General features: G+C 44.9%; 1 protein-coding gene across 1 annotated transcript; it reads right to left on the minus strand.

The window, feature by feature from the left end:
• Positions 1 to 618: 618 nt before the first annotated feature.
• On the minus strand, positions 619 to 6,954 carry LOC144178497 (NPC intracellular cholesterol transporter 2 homolog a-like). The gene is made up of 4 exons (XM_077706403.1): positions 6,794 to 6,954; positions 5,109 to 5,216; positions 1,408 to 1,586; positions 619 to 830 (listed from the first exon to the last, which is right to left on the minus strand). Exons 1-4 carry the CDS (start codon positions 6,891 to 6,893, stop codon positions 747 to 749), a joined length of 471 nt encoding a protein of 156 aa, XP_077562529.1. The 5' UTR covers positions 6,894 to 6,954; the 3' UTR covers positions 619 to 746.
• Between the last annotated feature and the right edge of the window lie 16,035 nt (positions 6,955 to 22,989).

Here is a 22,989-nt window from a genome sequence, read left to right on the forward strand (position 1 = left end):
TTGTTTGTTCGTTTGCGTGTGCACATGTATAAACTATTTTAAATGAAAATGTATTATACTTAATTTCTTTTTTTCTTGAATGGTTTGCTTTCTTTTGGTCTGTGCAGTATACAGATTTGAGCCATATTGTATCCATACTTTGCTATTGTTTGCTTTTGAGGAGTTTCTGTATCGCCACTAATCTTTTTTTACCGTTATGTGGTTATAGATTGCTAACTTTTAGCTATTTTTTACATGCTCGCTATTTGTGGTGTAGAAGCATAGGAGGTCCCGCCCGCGGTTTCTTACCTTGGGACCGTCTCTTGTATACTTACATGGTGTAATCGTACATTATTGTATTTTTGAAATAAACTTTGAAACTTTGAACTTTGAAGTATTAGAGTATTCAGGGCATTTCGAATTAAATAGCTGGAATCGCTTCGCAGGACTGTAGGGGGTGGAGGACAATGGGAAAGGCGTTCGTCCTGCAGTGGACATAGACAGGCTGTTGTTGTTGTTGATGACAACGGCGACGGTGACGACGACGATGATGATGATGATTCATAGTAGAGCTTTGCTTTTGAAGCGTCGTACATGGGCAATTTCTGCATTAGGGAAGAAATAGTCGGAGCAAAGGAGGAAACTAGTTAAAGCTTTATTATACACCCAAATTTATTTTTTTCCTATTTTGTTCCCTCTTTCTTGTTTTACATACGGTAAAATAACGAGCACAACGTCCTGTGTACGACCAAATAACCGCAGATCTTTCAGTGCTTGAGCTCCACGGGAACGCGGAAACAGAAGAACTCTCCAGCAGCATCCTGGCCCTTGAAGACAGCCTTTGCGGTGACCTGCACACAGAAACAAAGTAAATTTCGTTACCTTTTCTTTCGCAGCATGTAGATGCGACATGACGGCCGTTTCAGTGTCTAACTGCTACTCTGCTCACAGAAGGCATAACTTTGGCTTTAAAGCTGTTTACTCGCAGCGTATGGACATCAGTTACATAAGACCGCGTATCAACAATGGTTTAAGCATCGTGGGAGGTCTTGTGTACGAAGATGGACACTGAACAGTAAGTTCAATGTAAACGACTAAATTTTCCAGGCGCAGGAGAACAAGAGTTCGTTTTCATGCGTACCGGACAATTTTGCCCTGCTGCTCATGCAATGAAAGAAAAGTGTATGGACACCTGAATATATTTTTTTCTGACAAGCACTACCATGAGCGGGAGAAAGGATTGGGTAGAGCTTGAACTGCCTGAATACTGCGGTCTTGATGTTTTAATTCAGCAGAACCACACCCATACTTCTTGGATTGCTAGGACGGCACTGAAGATTTGTGGCTTACAACATGCATAAGTGTAGGTCGTTTTATTACACTTTATATATTTCTATATATTGTGCATAAGACAGATAATGTACTCACCGGCGGGAAAGAGGGAGACATGGTCAGATCAAACTTGGCCGTGTAACTCTTGCCCGCTTCCAGGGGACAAGGGACGCCCATGAAGCTGCAGGCGTCTGTCTTGAACTGCGGGAACGGCTGCGGCTTCACGTCTCCGATGGCGCCCAGGACGCGCACGCGCAGGGTCTTGGAATCGCGAGCTGGGAGGCGGCAACGAAAGGAGGACACGTGCACACCGATAAGAAGACAGCTTCATACGCAGTCGCTCAGCTGTACTTCGCAGATCATGCGGTAGGTTAACGTAGAAGAAAGGTGTTTTGTTTAGAAATTAATTTTTTACCTAGTTATAGCGCTGGCAGGTAACACTCTTGCACTCACGTCGTGAGCTATGGCCCAAGAGAGAAATATTCGCATTTTGAATAATTGGAACTGGTCACTCAGCAACCACTGCTGTCGCATGGTTGGAACGATTACAAAATTATCAAAATAACTTCAAGTAAAACACAGTTTGGCTAGATTTTACGCTATTTTGTTAGCCCAAAAAATATAAAACTATTCGACTACACTGAGCTTTAAACAAGCCTTTTTAGCGCATGCAAGAAAAGCACAGCTTCAGTGTCGTCGTCGATGTCGACTGGGGAGAACGTCTCAATATTGGGGCATTGCAAGTAGAAAAGTTGTTTTTTTACAATAAAACATGTGTAAGCATATCTGGTATTTGCGAAATTAAGTGGACAAGGACATCATACAGCCTTGCCTCAGTACAAAGATGATCAATATGCAATTTACAAGTATGTAGACTTAACAACAAAGCGCAAATAATAAGGCTAGATGATTAAGAAAAAAATTGCAGTGAGGTGGCACTGCTACCCCTCGAGGCAGCTTCCAGCAATTACCGCGCCAAATATTGTCTCGGTCGATGCTGCTGGCCATGCTGTGTGAGTTGAATGATTCCGTCAAGAACAAATAGCCTTACTTGCTTTGCAAGTATCCAAAGCAAGTGACTGCGCTTGAAATATGAATTGCACTATTTGATACGGATCAGCGAAAGATGTGATTACAGTGACAGAATCTACGGTAAGCTAGGGGAGGGGTGCCACATCTGTATGGCCCTGCTAACTGCGGTACACTATCAACATCAAAAGTAAAATCAGGAACTCGGCTCGCTGCTCCCCCTGTTGACGCATTCGGTGTTCAGATGGGCTGCACTCGTCCAATTACAAGCAAATAGAGATATGAGTTTAAGGCTCCCTGTCAGAAGCAAGGACAGAGCCAATGACTAGGCACATGTGAATTTCTAGGTCTCCCTTCGTGTTAAACGCCGACAGTCCGATTTAGGTTTCCTGTCGGACTACGCAATTCGACCTGTAGTCATCATACTGGCTGGCCCATTTTGTGTGCTCTTTCGAGTACATCATGTAAACTTTCGTCACGTCATAACGTTTATTTAGGAAATATGTGACTCGATATACGCCCTGTGAAATACAAATTTATTTGCGATGAAAGAGCCGTTTTCTGCCAAGAAATGCTGTAGTGGGGTATTAACTGCTCAAGTTTTCAAATAAAAGAAAGCTAAGGAGCTATTTGGTCCGACATGATGGGATAAAATGCGAGTACCATGTTTTTTGCTCACATTGTCCCATTCCCGCATTCCTTTATCGCGCACTGATGCAGCAAGGTCGCGCGGTCCATTGCCCGCGAAGTCACTCTGGATAAGTGGAATACAACAGAGTTCTCGAACGCTCGTCTTTACTCGCTCGACCCCGATTAATAACATGCCCCACCTAGCTAATAACATGCCCCACTCGGACGTCACCTTATTTTGTCGCCTGTGGCTAGGTGTTGCCTTCACCGGTGCTTACTCCTACACCATTGGAGTGGCCAACAGCCCTGCTTGTGATGTGTGGGCCACCGACGAGACGATTGAACACCTTCTGTGCCATTGTGACCGATTCATAACGCCGAGGCAACAGCTGTCCACCCCACTTCGCCGACTCGACGACCACGCCTTTACAGCACATACTATTCTGTGTCATGGGCGTTGTCCGTCACAGCCCGAAAAGGTTACAAAAGCCTTACTTCGCTTTTTGAAGGACACGGGCCTGTTTGAACGATTGTAGGGTCATTACTGCAGTGCAGTGCCCTTAGTTCGCCAATTTTATCAGTGAACCGCCTTAGTTTTGTGCATTTTCTGGTTCCATGTGCGTCCTTTGTACCGCCTTTGTAGTTGCCTGGTCACGCCTTGCGTTTTTCTTAATTTTCTTCCTCTCATTTTATCCTTTCTTATATACCGCTGTCCTTTATTTCCCTTTCATCTCCCGTATCCCCTCCCCCCTGAGTAGGGTAGCCAACCGGACAGTATCCTGGTTAACCTCCCTGCCTTTCCTGTACTGTTCCTTCCTTCCTTCCTTCCTTCCTTCCTTCCTTCCTTCCTTCCTTCCTTCCTTCCTGTCCCACTGTTTTCAAATAAAGCAAAGTTAACTGCCTGCATGTTTCGCTTAGCGCAGAGGTATACTACCTACTTGCGAAAGCTACGTGAAATGCGAGCATTCACCCGCCGGTGTGGCTCAATGTCTAAGGCGGTGTGCTGCTTAGCACGAGGATGCGGGTTCGATTCCCTGCCGGGGCGGCCGTTTTTCTGATGGAGGCGAAAAGCAAAAATGCCCGTGTGTACGAGATTCCGGCGCATGTTAAAGATCCCCAGATGGTCTAAAATTAATCAGGAGCCCTCCACTACGGCGCGCCTCTTCGCATGCGTTGCGTCGGAACGTTAAACCCTACAATCAAATCAAAATCAGCAATGCGAGCATGCGGTGTATACACATGTGTTTTGAACCACTGCTTTCGTTTATATATCGATAACATCGCCTAAAAATAACGGGGTGCTGATAACGTGGCCGCTGAGAGCTGTGAGTTGTCGTAGCAGTTCAGCTACGCACTGAACGCGCCCTAAACGACGGAGATTTTGTTACTTTGATCTCGAAATTACAATTTCATAACTCTGCATATCCAGTCTATGTGGTAGGGTTTCGCCATCCATTTATGCGGCGCCGCATTTGGCAGACTTTTTTTCCAGATCTGGGATGTAACCGGCTGCTGTGTTTCCTTTTTTGTACGTGTTGGCATTGTTAAAAGAGAAGTTTACACATGGGATACTTCTAGAGGACAACATTTACCAGGCTTATGCGGGAATGCATTTGTTCTAAAATAGGTTTTATGAGCATTGCTTCGGTGCCGTACAACAAAAGAGATTTTTTAAAAATACGGTGCGTTTCCTTGGATATACGTACGCTTAAATTTGGGCAATTTCTTCATCTGTCGGTCAGTATAGGAAGTTAATATATCTTTATAATCCTAAATAACCACCCCCGCGAAAAATACAATCTTGGCATTTTATGATATGGGCTTATTAAATGAACAAGTAGATACTTAATTATTTGCCCTTAGGCGTGCGTCGACCTTCAACGTTTTTCGCAGCGCATCCAGACGAAGGTGGGCGTGTGTGCGCGCCGTTCGCCGTGCTGTGTCGCGAGATGTTTTTATCATTGCACAGATACGTCTCCTTATCTGAAGTCTTATCGGAATATCGCCCGAACGAAACGAATGCTGGCCTGTTCCAGTAGCAGCGGGACAACAGAAGTAAATTTTGCCAGCAAAAAAGAACTTTTGTCTACTACGAGCAATAGCACCGAAATGGCGCATTCGTTGTCACGTATTCTTACCGGCACGGAAGTCGACCTCGACGCTGGGTTTATCGTTCAGGGTTACGACGCAGGGCAGCTTCGAACAATGGGTCATACGGACGGCGTCGACGAAGCTTGTAGATCCCTCTGCAAGAAAGATGACAAGCGTGGGATAAGCACTTCAATAAACACACGCACTGAGTTGTCTCAAGCACATTCAATGAAGCAGGATCAAAATAAACAACCATATACTAAGCAGAATAATAACGCTTAAAATACACAGCCCACCGCACGCCCTTCTGCTTAAGACTCCACGCACAATAAAACCGTATAAGAATGCAGATAAATCGTGTTTTGGCTTATGTGTGGCCAATACAAATTTGATGTGTATCTTGCGTGCCATTGAAATATTTTTGACTGGGTGTGCGGGGTTTTCCTAAGACGTGTGGAGCGTATTGCCGCGAACCATGCGTTAGATATCTTTATGTTTTTGCTTTTACCGCCAGGCTTCGCCGGGTTGTGTTATCTGTGTGCCAAGTAAAGTGCGTGTTCATCGATTATTTTGTATGCCGCACTTGTTATCCCTTTTGATAGGGAGAGTGTTTCGAAGTGACGTCACCAGCCTAGAATAATCTTGTTTGATCTGCAATGTCTTCGATGTAATTCAACGGTTCCAGAAACATCAGTGCCGAAAAATAAATACTCGCAGAGAAGACGCCACGACAATTTCATTCACCGACACTCGCCAGCGCACGTCACTTTGTTGACTGCTGCTTCACCGCCTCTGTATTCTTTGAGTGGTTAGGGGAGAGCAAGTTCGCTACAATAAACTTACTTGAAAATTCAAAGCGGAAACGACATGAGGACGAAGAAAGAAGACGAGACAATGCGCAAACTTGCAACTAACTTTATTATGATTGCAACTAACTTTACGATATACCAACTCGCCCAAACTTTCACCTTGTTAAACCAATAAACTTGTTTTACCTTCGAGTAAACTGCGTCGTCTTTGGCTACGTGAGAATATGAACGAAAAAAGGATCGCAAATGTTGAAAGAAAGCCGGGACCCGCATTGAGTTTAGAAGAACTCGAAAGAGATATTTAAAGTATGGATTAACCGATACGTAAAGACACAGAGTGGGCTTGTGATAGGAGCCGACCCTGGATCTTTCAGTTTCACCAGCAAGGCTGCTCACTAGAGCTACAAAAGCAGCTGTGTGCATCTCTCCTCCCTTCCTTTCTAACGATAGTAAAGCGCAAGTGTACCTTAAATGTTTTTTACATTACGTGCCGAACGCCAGCTCCGGTACACTAATACACCTGGGTGAATCTTTAATTCGCAGTCAGCATACATGCATGACGATACCCTCAACATGAGGCCGCGTTGGTTAAAGAACTGGGCTAACTTTCGGCAACCGAATTTCGCAGTGCAAGGCGAATACGTGTGGTAGCAGTACTACTAGTAGTACTGCTGTTACTAGTGCTACTACAAGTAGTACTACTAAAATTACTTATTATACACGAGCCATGCAAACAAGCGAAAAATACAGGTGGCGAGGGCATCCAGCTTGTTCAAGAAACCAGAATAATTTGTTCAGGTAGAATCAAAGTTAATTGCCTAGACTGTTTATTTTTTGCGAAAAAAGAAAAGTTCTGACTGATCTGTATCGAAAGTACCTTTCGAAACAAGAAGGTACATTACTAATCAAAAACGGCTTCTTACCTGAGCAGGGTTCAACTTGGACGGTTGAAAACTCTCCGTAAACTACGGGAGCGGTGACGGCCAAGAGGCAGAAGGCGAGCGACGCGTATTGGCGGGCCATCGTTGCTGGAGGGCGACTTTTGCAGTGAGCAGTTCTCTAGGCCACCGGAACTTTTATAAGTCCAGACGCGCTGATAACACAACACCTACGATAGTTCTGCAGGCGATTACATGGTGTGCCGATGGCTGCATGTTCCTTGTCTAATGAATCGAACTTTAGGGAATAAAGCTATCGGGTATAGGGGGAGGAGGGCCATATTGTTTGTCAGACTAGTCGTCTGGCAGATTCAGATATATCAGCTAACTTGGAGCACCGGGGCGTCAACCCATTAGCAAAAAGAAAAAACAACGATGGTGAAGCGATCAAAGTACCAACCGCATACTCAGGAAGACCCCCCCTCCCCCCACCCCCACCACCATTGAATAGGATCGGCCAGGGCTACGCACGAGCCAATGGCGTCCTTTCTTTTTCTTGCTTCCATATGAACTATCGCCTACTTATCAATTGCCTGGTGAAGGTTTTCGTTACCTTATCTAGCGGAGCCATGACGCGTACTTGTCAAAAGAAACTTAGGTGGAAAATCGCCAAAAGGTAAGTCAGCGAATTCAAGCAAGAGAAAATCAAGGATTAAAAACAATGTTCCACAAATAGGCAAATTTTCTAACACCGAAGGAAATGATTCGTCGTAGCAAACAAAAAGGCTGATTGCTTACCTGTCCTTTTATGTCTTTATTGCTGCTTAAGTTACTGAATTTATTATTTATTTATCTCTTGCGGTTAGAAGCAAAATATGTGTGTTTTTTTGCCGGGGTGTATACGAAGCACCACGGAGGTGTTGTTATTTTCGAGAAAATATACCGAGTGGCCACTTCAGAGATACATGGAGCCATTCCCCCTTGTGCGTTTTCAAGTTCCATAGATATAATTGGGGATATTTCTGAGCTCATTAAATTTTGGTCTTTTAGCTGTACACAATGGCTCGACTGCGTTATCATCACTCCGCTGATTAGGCAGCAGTCACGGGGTTTGCTGTTTTTTTTTTGTTTAAAAGAACCGTGAAGATAACATACAACCTTTTTCCATTTGAACTATATTTCATGCCACTTAATTCCGACATCCAAAGACGGATGTTTCTTTCAGTTAAAATGAAGACAATTATGGTAGCGATCTTTTATATTTCGCGCTACACTACGCCAGGAGTGATGTTATAGAGAGAATACCAGTAGCAAAGTAATCAGCGTGTTTACTGCACGCTAGCATTAGAGCGGCATGATTAGACGTCACCAGAGTTCCCACTACAATTCGTGCTGACTGGCAAGAACTACTTGTGTATCGCCGCTCTTCGGGGTTTTTCCATCTGGCTTATCATCCAGCCTGATTGTTAGAAGTTTGTGTTAACATTGAATAGATTATATTGTGAATACAGTTACCTTTCCAACGAAGAAAACTGTATTTTGTCTTAGTGAAACCTTTAACTATTTTGAGTGTTATCATTTTATGATTACAAAGGTTTCACCCCCCCCCCCCCCCCACCCCTTCTTTTTCAATTGCCGTCACAAAGCTGAGAACTCAAGGTCTCAATCGAATGACTTCCAACTCCTGGCTATTCGCTCGCTACGTCGCATTTTTAACACGCATACGCTATCCACAGAAAAGTCGCGGTTTTTAAGGATTTCTGCTATGTAAAATGATGCCAGCCATTTTTCCGTATAGTAAAACGTCATTTAAAACGTTCTTTAATATTTCTGGTTTCAAACTGCCCAAAGGCATAAATGTCACGGCAAAAAAAAAAAAAATGTTGCTGCGCCATCCCGAATCTGCGAATGTCGATACCCAGTAAAGCTTTTGCAAAAACACTACACCTGCTATGCAGCGGTCATGCAGGGGTCATGGCTTTTGAGTAAAGGTAGCGGCAATGGTCAAGACCAAATCCAAATCCAATCTGTGCCGTGCCATTGGTAGATTGTGGTGTTGTAGTGTGCGAGTTCAAAGTTGTCCAAGACAAAAGCTAGGCACCAGTACTTCTTGTGTTTCGCAATTTCAACAATAAAGTCGCCGAGGATAACCACCCGTGAGTCTCGCTCTCGACTCGGCCGCCCGAAGGGGTTACGCGTGAAGGTATCTATGTCTGTTTTGGGTGGTCCAATGTTTATGTAGCCTGTAAAGATGGGAATTCTGTCCCCATCACCAAACTCAGAACCCAAGGTCTCACTAGAATGACTTTCAATTCTTGGATATTTGCTCGCTACGTCGGATTTTTAATACGCATAGGCTATCCGCAGAAAACTCGCGGTTTTTAAGGTTTCCTGCTGTGTAAAATCATGCCAGCCGTTTTAGCAAACCATGCCATGCAAATCATGCCAGCCTTAGCAAAACGTCCTTTAAAATCCCTGGTTTCAAACTCTTCAAATCATAGATGTAAAAAAAAAAAATGTTGGTGCGCCATCCCGAACCTGCGAATGTGGATGACCAGCAAAGCTTTTGCAAAAATCCCACACCTACTATTACACGGGTTATGCAGGGGTTATGGCTTTTGAGTAATAGTTGCGGCAGGGGTCAAAACCATATCCAAACCCGATCTGTGGCGTGCGCTTGGTCGATTGAGGCGTTGTAGTATGCGAGTTCAAGGTTTTCCACTACAAAGTCCAGGCACCAGTACTTGTGTTTCGCAGTTTCAACAATAAAGTAACCAACGATGACCACTCGTGAACCTCGCTCTTGACTCAACCGCCCCAAGAGTTACGCGTGAAGGTGTCTATGTCTGTTTTAAATGGTTAAGGGGCTATTACAGTCTATGAAGATGGGCATTCTGTTACTGGTGTTTGCACCACAAACATGCGCGTAGTCAGTGGCACTGATCTCTGGCTTAAATGAGCCATGAAGACACAGTAGAAGTTTAGTTTATAAAGAAGACTGCTTTTTCGCGATAACAATGCTATCGCCTTTATCGCAAACTTCAGACAAATAATGCCGACATAAAAAAAAAAACATATGAAGCAGGGGTGACGTTTCAGCAACTTTCTGGGGAACTCTCTATGACGTCATGGAATCCTGCTTGTGCGATGGGGGCATCTGTCAAAAACCACCATCAAGAAACATGAATGGGCGACTGTAGTGGGGCATTTAGTTTCCCTTGACCGTATCGCTTGAATGCTAACGCGCAGTTAACCGGCTAATAACTATGTTTTTTGGTGCTGTCCTGTATTGCGTCTCTGCTTCCCATATTGCGGCACTCCAGCGGTAATTGCGACATTTATTCAATATTTGTTTCGTTTTTTGTTGGCTAAAAATCTTTTGTGCCTGGAATAGAGCAATGCGAGTTACCAAAGGCTAATTCTTTGACAATGATTCACCTTGTATTGTATCGTGGTGTCCCTCTAAGCCTCAGCGAGTTTATGCGCTATAGCTACTTGATCACAATATCTAAACTGCATTAAAGTAAAAATCCCGCGAAATCGTCGGTCTGTACAACGTTGTGGGTCTCCGCTCCTCTGTGGTTACGTAGCCCTACGCGTTTCCTCTCGCACACAGATGACGCGAAAAAACTGGCCGGCTCGATGTCTTAAAGATTCGCTATAAAAGGGGATTAACCTGGTTTTATAGATAATTTTATTTGTTTTGATAATAGATTAGTGCTCTAGCGACCACCAACATACCTCGGAACTGAAAAGGTGGCATGCATCTACCGTCTTCCAACTATTCGCAAATATTTGACGCTTTCAAAGCAGAGCTCACCGTATGTCCATGCCCACTTTAATCTCCCAAAGATTAGAGTGGGTATCTTGATTTTGTACACTAGTGCATTACTATATTTTGTTCCCTCATCCATTAAAGCCTGGCTTAAGCTCATCCCCTTTGAGTGAATCTATGAAACCGTCCAAAAGATTTTATAAAGGGACGATCGAAATGACTACACGATCGACTTAAACGAACTACGTTAATACAGTGTCAAATAGCCAACAATATGTACGGGCTGGAACACCAAAATACTGGGCCTCTCAATTCAGCATCAGCTAGTTGACTTGAAAGAAACTTAACCTAACTTTTCTGTTTCGGTGACTCCCAGAGAAAATCGCTAGCCCGCCCTCTGTGGTGGGCTCAGTATGGGCTAAGTAGGACACATTTATCGAAGTGAATGCATGCGCAAGATACACAAGTAATAACAAGAACACACAAGTAATAACGGCGATAGGCCGAACATTGCACGGAACTATATGGAAGAAATCGCAGTGCCCCTTAAGCGCGATGGCTCGTTCTATAAGCCATTGGCGCGACAGCCAAATCTTGAAGACAGCCCAGTCAGTTTCATCTTCGTACGAGCTGGTTAGTCCGCAAGCTTTCCTAGGAATGAAGTCTTTCCATAAGCGTTGCGATACCTGTTTCTTATGCTGCGTTTTTATTTCATGTTTCGTGAGATTAAATAATTTGTTCTCCAGCTGTTTCATGTACCCTTTTCCCTAGCCACCGACGATGTTCACAGGGAGCAAAAGAAGCTGTGAGTCAAGCGAAGACCTTCGGCGGATTGTGTTCTTAACGAAGAAAACGGTTGCGGTGATGGCATTGTAGCACTGCCAAACAAACAAGTATCAGGCTTTAAATGATATAAATGAACAAATAATGGCTAGAAATCATAAAAATAAATTTCTGGCTACGCCACTGTAAGTAGCACATCAAATATAGCGCAGTATTAGATTAATAAAAAACCCAGCCAAAACAAGCTTTCGCATGCTCAGCTTATAAGACTATCCTTGCGGATTATCCGGCAACATTTTCTTTAACGCCAAGGGTCGTTTGACATACGCCTTCTCACAGTCGAGGGACCGCTCCGCTCATTCGAGGAACTCTTTCTAAGATATAGACCTCTATTGTGCTCCAGTTTGCGTTTGTGATAAAAAACGCGACATTTGCGGTAATTGCAAGTTCAGAAGATGTCACATCAAAAGGTAATAAAGGCGTAGTGTGTGATCAGGTTCTTGAACCAGTGGTAGATTATCTCTGAGAGGTCTGTATTCCGACATTGGCTGGCTTTGTTCGCCTTATCGTAGTGATTATCCGGAATTCTTCACGGACATCGTCTGATTTGCCACTGTACGCACAGAAAGCCGTACTGTGCTTTTTACGCGGCATTGGCCTTATGAAGTGTCTGTAAACGATTTTACAGAGGGCATGTCCCTGCCGAAGGGCTCCTAATTTTCCTTTTATTTTCAAAGCAAAGCTTTTTACCTCTACTCCCCAAGGGTTCTTTCGCGACCGTTGGTGTCAACTTTTTAAAAGAATTTACTGGCACCGCCAGGAGTCGCACCTGGAACTAACAGAGTAACAAAGCGAGAGCGCGTTGTCTCACCGATTTAGCTACGAGCCCACGCGGAGCCGGGGAAGACAGGTGGTGCACTCACCAAGCACATCTATGGGTTTACCCCTGAATTCTGGCTGAATGCCGCGTGATAGCGTCACGCGAGCTTTCGCGCCGCTTTGCGCTCCTCCCACGGCACGCCTAGTGGCCCTGTGAGTGCGTTGCGCGTGTGCTAGGAGTTACAAAAATTAAAGGAAGCTGACACCAACGCATAACATCTCACTTCTAGTGGGATCGTCTAAGAAGTGGGATCGTCTAACACCGGGTTTGAGCTTCCTTTATTTTATATAAAAAAAGAGTTTCCACACATAAGCTACACCAATACACTCAAGAAACCACCGTTCATGCATCATGCATTGGTTTAACCTTACCAAGAATGTCTCTTTGAAGTAATGAAGGGTGTGGTTAAGTGCATTCCACTACTTGTAGAGTGATCTGAGTGAATTTAAGCGTCGTCGCATGGGTAATCGTTGTGGGTGCCGTTGACAGCTTTGCTTTCCAACCACATTCACAGGGTAGATTGGCGCGAATTTTTTTGAACTTCAGAATGTTTTTACTGTGGGAACTTAGGCCATCACTATATCCATCTGACGCACCAAGTCAAGCAGCCTGCCACGTTGACCTTGTCAGTAGAGTAAAACGTTATCTCTCTGTTTGTCTCCCTCTTAGGGTAGTTTTTAGAGCTAACGTAACGATTATCGAACGCGGCCGGACGGTAACAAGAACTAATAGGAATGTAGATGAAATTGAGGCACAAAGAGGACAGATATGTGCGTTTGTTATTCTTTTTTCTTAAAATGAAAGCAGCCAAAGGAACAAATGAGATCTGCGATAGTGCACTAGGTGAGAGTTGCAAAGTGATCGCCATGGTTTGTAAAAATGGTTCGTTGTACCGGCATGAATGCTGTATCTGAAATAAAAGCAGGAGCAAAAGTATGTTTAATGCATCCTCACAAACTACTGCCCGTTATTTGGGAAGGATTGTTTTAAAATCACAGTGAAGCGACAAGGCGCAGCTGCTGTTTCTACCTGTCAGTCAAGATATCTTACATTCGCCCTGCAGTAAAGATGCCCAAGCGTGCTGGTTTGATTTGTACTGCGGATAACAGGGGCGTTACGCACAAATCTCGTTTCAGGAATAGTCAGAGAGGTGTTCTTTATTAGTTGCCATTGCCATTAAAAAAAATGCAGACGACCTCACCAAGAGGATACGAACTACATTTGGCTATGCCATTGTGACCACTCTCCAAGGACAATAGTCCATATCACATGTCCTGTTTTCATACAATCATTGCCGCATCACGTCGCAGGGATCAACTACCCGCAGAGATTCTGGGGAATTTTATATCAAAGGAACAAAAGACCTTTGTATGATACAACCCTCACTGTCAGTCAGTGACGAAGGCATTCATCAAGTTTTCAGCACATGTATCAAAAGCTACTGTTACTCTCGCATTTGGCTTCTTTGTTTCGTTTACTTTTCAAAGCTTGCCATCACTCACGCGTAACGTGGCACATTTGGCGGACAAAGCGGCTTGCCCAAATCCATCTAGGCGGAACCTGCCAGCAAAATTGTTGTAGGGTGACATACCTGCCATCAAAATTCCCATTGGCCGCAGCAGACCGAAACAACAAATCTAAATTTCTTATTGGCTGCAACCGCCTAGCCCTCACGTGGATTGACCACTGAAGACGACAGCAGCGGTAAGAAGGTCACGCCCGTTCGATACATCAATTCCCATTTCGCTACGGCGGTACAATACCCGTTCACCATTCATGCATATTAAATGAAGGGTATTGATGACAAATGACAGCCGCCATGAGAATCTCAGGGCGTATTCACCACTCCTAGCATTGCCGCGGCGTCAACGTACCCTATAGACACATACGCACTCAGGGGGATTGGAAATGACGATGGAAGCAGCTGTTAGAGGCTCACGACCAATTATTCCACAGCTTCCATTGACAGCGACGTCAACACAACCCCCTTAACCCATAGGCTTTCACAACTCAACAAGAAGTGATGATCCCCATGCACTTCGTTATTATAAGAGGACGCCCGGGTACCCCTGTACCTTTTTAATCTTTGCCTTGCTTATACTGTTGTTCATGTGATCTTGCGCCTTTGTGTCGTTCCTTTCCTCGTGTATATATTTTCGGGTCTTTAAAGGAGCCATGAAGAGAAAATACAACTTCGCTTAATTCAAAAGAACTAGGATTCAGTATCTCACTCAGCTCCATTACAGCCAAAAAAGATGTTTTTTTTTAGCGGAAAAAAAAGCAAGAAGTATTTAAAACTTTCAAATTTTGCGCCACAGTGTCGTGCTATGAGCAAGAATGACGTCATACGGGCCAAGAATAAAACATAATTTTCAGTGCGTTAACTGCACGTTAGCATTCAAGTGATGCAGTCAAATGGAACTAGAGGCCCCATTACAGACGTCCAGTCATGTCTCTTCGCGACAGGTCAGTTAGGCGGCCGCCAATCGCACAAACAAGGTTCCGTGACGTCATAGAAAAGTTGCGGGAAATTGGCTATGGGGTCGCGACTGCTTCACACGTTTTCTTTAATATCTCCGTTATTTGTTCGAAGATTGCGATGATATTGGTATCATTGTTATCGGCACTAAGCCGTCTTTTTAATAAACCCAACTTGTATTTGGTCTTCATGGCTGCTTTAATAAAAATGAGCAATTTATAATCAAACCCAGTTTATCATTTGCTACTAAGCCCCACACTAAGCACGGGAACAGTGCTCACTGCCTTCTAGAGCCGTATTTTATCTCTGTCAAAAAAGAAAGACGAAAAAGAAGACCACTATATGTAAGGGGGAATTTCACCCTGATGATCAGGGAGTATTGTGTGTGCGTGTCGTCAGATATTGTCGCATGCACTTGTTACGACTGTACGTAAAATAAACGTGAGTTTCCTGATAGGGCCCGAAATTTCTTACTCATGTCATGTTTTGTGTTTTTGGCATGCTAAGAAGCCAGAAACATTCATAAAGAAAATTAGGACTTGCGGAACAGGCTCACAGTGTCACAAAACTTCAGTATTTTGTGGGAGAGTTTTGTAATCAGTCCAGTCACAACGTAGCAGAATTCCGTGAAAATACTGCGGGTTCAATTTCTCTCCTGAAGCTCGGCTGGGTAAAAGTAGTTTATCTTCAAGCAGGCTACAGAGGCATAATTTGTCAGGTTGAAGAGACAGTAGCATTGTCGAGCTGTAAATTCTGCCAGCTGCGCAAAGCGCAAAGCATAAGCTTTAAAATAGTAGAAAATTTGGATGATCTTGAAATTAGTACAAAGTCCAGCAATCGTTTTCCCTTATTTCTCATTACGCACGATTTCGCTACTCGGAAACTAAGCCAGTGTGTCTTTTCAGTCATGGAGGTTTAAAAAAGCACCATGGACAGCGTGAAGTGCTTGTTAAACAGCCCCACGTAGCATAAAGGAATTCTGAGCGATCCTCAATGGAAAGCCTGACATCCTCCAGGTCTGCACGGTTTCTATGTATTGTATGGGCCCACATGGGCGTATGGCCTACATGTGGGCCATACTCACATGTGTATGGTCCGTACGGGTTAGATGACCCATCGGATAACTAATAAGACGCGGTCATTGCCATTTTTGGTTAATTAGCTCGCATGAATATGTACCGTGTGTGTGTGGTCATGGGTATGGAGCAACACGAGTGTGCAGATCTGGCGAGATTATATTTCACCAGAAGTACACTTCCTGTGTGTGAGGCAAAGCATCATTTAAATCCGGTAATAGGAGGCACACTGCTCCGAAGGCGACCTAAAACCTTCCGAAAACCTTTATTAACAAAAGCGCGTAATATTGATACGGAACGCTTGTAGGCAAAACAATCGCGACTTAAAAGCCATTCAGAATTACTTGGGCTTGAACTCAGGCCGTAAAAGTTAGAACCAAAGACGCTACCTTCAAACCACGGAGGTTGAGCGTTGAGTCGTGTTTAACAGTTGATAAAAGAATCTCAGAATGTCGCTACTGTTAGAAGCGAAGCAGTAGATGGCGCTAGGTGCTTCCGGGGAGTGTCAGAGCTGTACGGCTTGGAAAAAGAAATGATGAACATATCTAGAGTTTCTGTTTCGAGTTGCGCCAGAATCCACAAGTCGTCATCACCCCGTTTTCATCTGCCTCCCAGGCCTTAAAACAGGCCAGGGAACTTGAACAAACGATTAAAAGTGAACGTAAGGCTAGTCTAGTATAATTCATCACAATAATCGAAAGCCGTGAAAAGGTCTGACACAAAGGGAAATAAAACAATGCAGGGAATAAGAGAAGAAGAGAACAAGACAGGGCTCCCGTTTGGTTGTTGTCTGTGCCTCACCTTTCTGCGCCTTTTTCCGTAATAAACTACAAAAACTCCCGTTATAGCGTGTTACCCTAGTGCTCTTCTTTGGTTCCGTAGAACAGAACACTCTGACATATAATAAAACAGTGCATTCTCGGGGTGATTGCACACGCGAAAGTCAGAATACCAGGGAAAAAATGCTCATTTACTATCGAGCCAGGCTTTAACACGTAACGTATATGTATTTGATTAAACAATTGCCGCGTATCTGCTCCTTTTGTTGGAAATGTCGACGAAAGACGATAGTCGTAAGGCTCCCCTGCCAAGTAAGTGCTCCCTTCTTTTTCCCGCTCCCCTCTCACACTGTCCCTCTCCCGTCAAGCTCCTCCCAAGATGAACTAGCTAGTAGTTTGCTCAAGTCTAATTAAATTACCGCGTTGCACTTCTCCATGCCGAGTGCGTCGATGCCAGCGCTGCCGTACGGCGAGAGCTATAGTAGGCGAGAGCTATAGTAGCATTCAGGCGAGAGCTATAGTAGCGCGGGAGACAGCAGGCGACGCAGTGAATTTTTTTTTCTGCAGTGGATGTAGTATTTCATTTGCTCTCGCAAAAATCAAGCATCCATAATTTTTTTAATAAAGGAACGCTGCAAATATCCTTTATGTATTCATTTTCTACCTCATATTTGCGTAATGTTTTGTTCTCGTTCAACAATGCTTACAAGTATGAGCATTGCAACCGGACTTAGACGTTTATATAAACCTATTGTACAGCTTCGGTTTCACTTTGTCCGGGTGGCTGAATCGAGTTACAGACAGACAGACAGACAGACAGACAGACAGACCAAAATTTCGGCATTCAAGTAGCCCAAGAAAGACTATCGTCTTTTAAAAAAGATTTCTTTATCCCATTTGTAGGTCTTTGCGCGTCCGCACCTATTTCCTCTCCCGCACAATCACGCATTGGCTCGGCCCGATTCGTACGGCTTGATACGGCTTCAGAAGCCAGCCACACGCTGTTTTTCGAGCGCCCCTCCCTCTCTGTGCCAACCGTGTTTCGCGTTCTAAGCGTCTCGGTGGTCTCCTTAGGTCGCTTAAAAGCTGCGGCTCTGGTTGCCTGTCAGTTCTTCTGTTGTACACCACTGTAGGCATTTAATCACCGTTATTTCATGTTCTTTGCCGCCTACATGGCCGTGCACTTGTACCACACCCCATTTTACAATTGCGCACAAACGGTGATGGGACGCGTCGAAAGGCCTCATGACGGACGCTTCGGCCAGCCGGCACAGCTTCGACCAGGCGTTCTCCTAGCAACGGCGAGCGCAATGCCATGGCAGCCAATGCCGCTGCCCGCTCGGGGTTTTTAACGTCGTCCCCTCTACACGCGCCCTCCGTCGTTCTGTTTTTCGGTCGTTGGGTGTTGGCAGGTCGACGGCGCAAATCTTTTCCCACATGCCCTATCATTGGCCAAGGTACGTCTATTGTCCATACCGATCGATGACCCAGTATCGGTTCTAATCAAAAGTGAGTGAAATTCCTGGAATAAAACGGCCGTGAGAATTGCCTTTGTGTCTGCTGATTCTGCGGGGTCTCGAGTGCTGGTGATAAAACTGAAGGTCAAAACGTGCGTTATAAGGCCATTTTCCTGAAGCATTTCTATTCTGCGCAAACGACTAAGTGAAGGTAGTTCTGGGTGGGGCTGCATTTACAGGCTGGTACGTCCGCCGCGGTTGGGAGATAAGGAAATGGTGCTCATGTCGTCATCTTTCCCCTTATCTGAGGCTATCGTCTCGCGCTACGCTACTGAGATGAGCATTTTCAAGGTTAGGTTAGGTATAACTTTATTGATGCCTGCAAATCGACGGTTTTTACGCGCCGCGACGCGGGCCTGGCGTCGACATACGGTTTTCTGTTACTCTGCACAGCACCAACGCATCCCGTTGCCGGGTCGCCTGCTCTGTGTTTTTCGAGCGCACCCCGGGCTTGCTGGACGGCCCAAAGCGAAATTTTCTTGTCATTTCAAAGTTGTCCAACCGTCAACTTACCTGCAATGGCATTTAAAGCTATAAGAAGGAGCAAAAGGAAGTGGTAGGTGAGGATGACCAGTAAATGAAAAGCACGCGCCTTGTTCCCTTCGTGCCGGTCTCTCGCGGAGCTTCCCTCCCGCTCAAGGAGTGTTGAAGAAGGGAGCACTTGGCATTTCATTTAAGCAGTTTGTAAAGAGAGAGGGAAAGAAATGGGAGGTGAAAGCACCATCCCGCTCCAGACGAGAAGCAGTCCTGCGTGAGCAGCTTGAGTGACGCGTCAGTGGCTCTCTAGGAAGAGCTACTCCGCAACGCTCCCCCAACTAAGTCGATCACCGGATTGAGTAAGATAGAGTATGTTTGCTCGCAATACCCCCTTATTCTTTCCGTGTTCTTACACATTCCTTCCAAATTGAAATGAGACTTGAACTTCTGAAATAACTTCCCTCTTCTGGGAAGGGCTGTTATCTTACCAAGCGTTCAAGATGTGAAACCTGTTGCCGACGTATCCCCGAACTCTGGACTCTGACGTGGATAAATTGTCTTTTTTAGTTTTGATGTACTTTGTTTCTATGTACCAAAATAAAATCAATGTTCTTTTAACTTGCTCAAGTTCTTCCACCCAGTTTCAAGGTTTTTTCAATCTGTATTCAATGAATACGAGTAAGAGTCTTTAACATCAATGATTTCTAGCCATTATTTGTTGATTTAAATCATTTAAAGCCTGATACACTTTTGTCTCGCACTGCTACAATGCCATAACCGCAACTTTTTTCTTCGTTAAGAACACAGTAAAGATCGTTTCCCCGAAGTCCGGTGTCAATCAGGAACCCAATCGCCCGGGCTCCGGTTGATTTGGCAGGAGGCTGGCAGGGCGATGGTGTTGAAGCTCTTGGAGATGGCGGTCGAATTGACTAACTCGAGGCGTTGAGGTTGATTAAATGAAGCGTACAGTTTATATACAGCTATTTACAGTAGGAAAACTGGGTACATGAGCAATAAAAGGAAAACTTCAAACTTCAGCTAGACGCTAGCTCCAAGTGCGCGCAAATCACTTGAGCTTCTCAACTTCGTCTAACTCTCTTATCCTCGGGGCGTACACAAACCGCTCGAGAAACGACGGCCGAGACTCTGTCTCACCGCAAGATCCGTCTAGTTGCCCGGTACGGCGCTGCACCCCAAACCTCCGACGCGATCTTAACCTCGACTAGGGGGCTCACAAATCCCAACCTAGCTTTAACGGTCGAGACTCCTTGTCCCGCCGGGAACTGCCCAGTTCGGCGCTCAGACGAGAACGATTTCAAACGACCAAGTTCGGCCTTATAAAACCTCGAGATCACCCTCTCTCAGGAACGCCCCGGTAGCGTTCGTACACGCGTATGGGAGTGCCCAAATTCACGTAGACAGCTGTCACTCAGCACGCCACGGAATATTCATTGAGGCGCCGCCACCATTGGGTCAACGGCACGCTCGCAGACGAGCAGGTTCGTGCGACCCCGCGGGGTGAAAGCGAAAGACGGCGACAGTGCGTCATGCTGACCAGGGCGCGTTAACAATGGAGACTCGTGCGGCGCTCGTCCCGACGCCGGTAATCCCACCACCTCCGCGCCTCAGGCAGACGTTCCCGGAATCCGGCGGCGCTGTCTGCTTTCTCAATGGGGGATTATCCCTGTGGTATGCGGTGGGCCAGACAATCCATCTCCCGTGCACGCCGTGACGAATTGGCGACGGCTGCAGCGCAGTGTTGGCAGTGCTACGTCGCTAGACAGAGCGGCGGGTTCTCACGCGCAGCCCGGGCGCCTGGCCTCTAATCTCATAAGTGGACCTTACAAACACAATCCGCCGAAGGTCGTCGCTTGACTCACAGCTTCTTTTGCTCCCTGTGAAAATCGTCGGTGGCTAGGGAAAAGGGTACATGAAACAGCTGGAGAACAAACTATTTAGTGTCACGAAACATGAAATAAGAACGCAGCATAAGCAGGTATCGCAACGTTTATAAAAAAGCTTCATTCCTAGGAAGGCTTGCGGAGTTACCTGCTCGTACGAAGATAAGACGGACTGGGCTGTCTTCAAGATTTGACGGTCGCGCCAAGGTTTATAGAAGGAGCCGTCGCCACACTGAGATTTCTTGCATATAGCTCTGTGGAATGTTCGGCCTATTGTCGCTATTACTTGTGTGTTCTTGTTATGACTTGCGTATTGTGGCAATACATATTCACTTCCAGAAATTAGCCCTACTTAGCGCGCACTGAGCCCACCACTGAAGGCGGGCTCCCTATTTTCCCTGGAAGTCACTGAAAAAGAAAGTTTAGTTTAAGTTTCTTTGATCTCAACTTGCTGATACCGAATTGGGAGGCCCAGTCTGTTGGTGTTGCAGCCTGTACATATTGTTGGCTATTTGACACTGTATTAACGTAGGTCATTTAAGTCGATCGTAAAGTCATTCTGATCGTCCCTTCATAAAATATTTTTTTGACGGTTTCATAAATTCACTTAAAAGGGTTAGCTTAAGCCAGCCTTTACTGGGTGAGTAACCACAATATATCAATGCGATAGGGGTCAAAATCAAGATGCCCACTCTAATCTTTGGGAGATTAAATTGGGCGTGGACATACGGTGTGTTCTGCTTTAAAAGCGCCAAATATTTACGAATAGTTGGAATACGTTACATGCATGCCGTTTTTTGAGTGCCGAGGTGTGCTGTTGGTGGCTAGAGCACTCATAGATTATCATCGAAACAAATAAAATTATCAATAAAATAAGGTTAATACTCTTTTAGAGCGAATCTGTTGGAATTGAGGTAGGCCAGTTTTGTCGTGGTGTCTATGTGCGAGAGGAAACGCGTAGTGCTACGTAACTACAGAGCAACGGAGACCCACAAATTTGTACACACCGACGATTTCTCGGGATTTTGAGTTTAATGCAAGTCCACACATTGTGACCAACGTAGCCTATAGCGCATATACTCGCTGAGGCTTACATGGACACCAAGATAAAATACATTGTGAATCATTTTCTAAGAATTAGCGTTTGGTAACTCACTCAGCCCCATTCCAGCCACAAAAAATGTTTTTAGCCGAAAAACTTAAGAAATATTGAATAAATGTCAAATCTTGCACCAGAGTGCCGAAGTATGGCAAGCAGAGACGCAATACGCAACACTACTAAAAAAAAGTTAGTATCCTGTTAACTGCGCATTAGCATTCAAGCCATAAGGTCAAGAGAAACTAAATGCCTCACTACAATCTCCTATCGCGCAAGCAGGATTCTATGACGTCATAGAAACTTCCTGAGAAAGTGGCTAGGGTGTCGCGGGTTGTTTGTATGTTTCTTTTAATGTCTGTGTTATTTGGTCAAATTTTGCAATAAAGTTGGTAGCATCGTTATCGCGACAAAGCAATCTTTATCTATTGTGTATTCATGGCTCATTTAAGCCAGAGACCGTTGGAACTGACTACGCGCATGTATGTGGTGCAAACGCCAGTGACCGAATGCCATCTTCATTGACTACAATAACCCCTCAACCATTCAAAACAGACATAAAAACCTTCACGCGTAACCCTTGGGACGTCTGAGTCAAGAGCGAGGCTCACGAGTGGTCATCGTTGGCGACTTTATTGTTGAAACTGCGAAGCACAAGAAGTACTGGTGCTGGATTTTGTAGTGGATAACCTTGAACTCGCATACTACAACGCCTCAACTGACCAAGCGCACGGCACAGATCGGGTTTGGATATGGGCTTGACCCTTGCCGCAACCATTACTCTAAAGCCATAACCCCCTCCATGACCCGTGTAGTAGCAGGTGTAGGCTTTTTGCAAAAGCTTTGCTGGACATCCACTTTCGCAGGTTCGGGATGACGCACCAACCTTTTTTTGACATCTATGATTTGGGGAGTTTGAAACCAGGGGTTTTAAAGGACGTTTTGCTAAGCGAAAAGATGGCTGGCATGATTTTGCACAGCAGAAAACCTTAAAAACCGCGACTTTTCTGTGGATAGCGTATGCGTATTAAAAATCCGACGTAGCGAGCAAATATCCAAGAATTGAAAGTCACTCTAGTGAGACCTTGGGTTCTGAGTTTGGTGATGGCAATTTAAAAAGAACGGGGAAGTAAGTCCTTTGTAAACATAAAATTATGACACGCCAGATAATTAAAAAGACCACGAAGACAAAATACAGTTTTGTTTCATTGAGAAGATTACAGCAATCACAATACCATCTATTCAATTTTAAAGCAAGCTTCTAACAATTAAGCTAGATGATACGTTAGATGGAAAACCCCGAAGAGCGGCGATACACAAGTACCTCCCTGGCTTTCCGTCTGTGACGTCACAGGTGCTAGTTTGTCTGATTGGCGGAGACCGACAAACGTTCCTGCCAGTCAGCATGACTTTAGCGGGAACTCTGGTTCCGCTGTAATGCTAGCATGTAGTAAACATGTCGATTAGTTTGTTTCTGG

The sequence above is a fragment of the Haemaphysalis longicornis genome, unplaced genomic scaffold (genome assembly GCF_048455015.1).
Source record: "Haemaphysalis longicornis isolate Haplotype H1 unplaced genomic scaffold, Haemaphysalis longicornis Haplotype H1 scaffold_4, whole genome shotgun sequence".
Lineage (NCBI taxonomy): Eukaryota > Metazoa > Arthropoda > Arachnida > Ixodida > Ixodidae > Haemaphysalis > Haemaphysalis longicornis.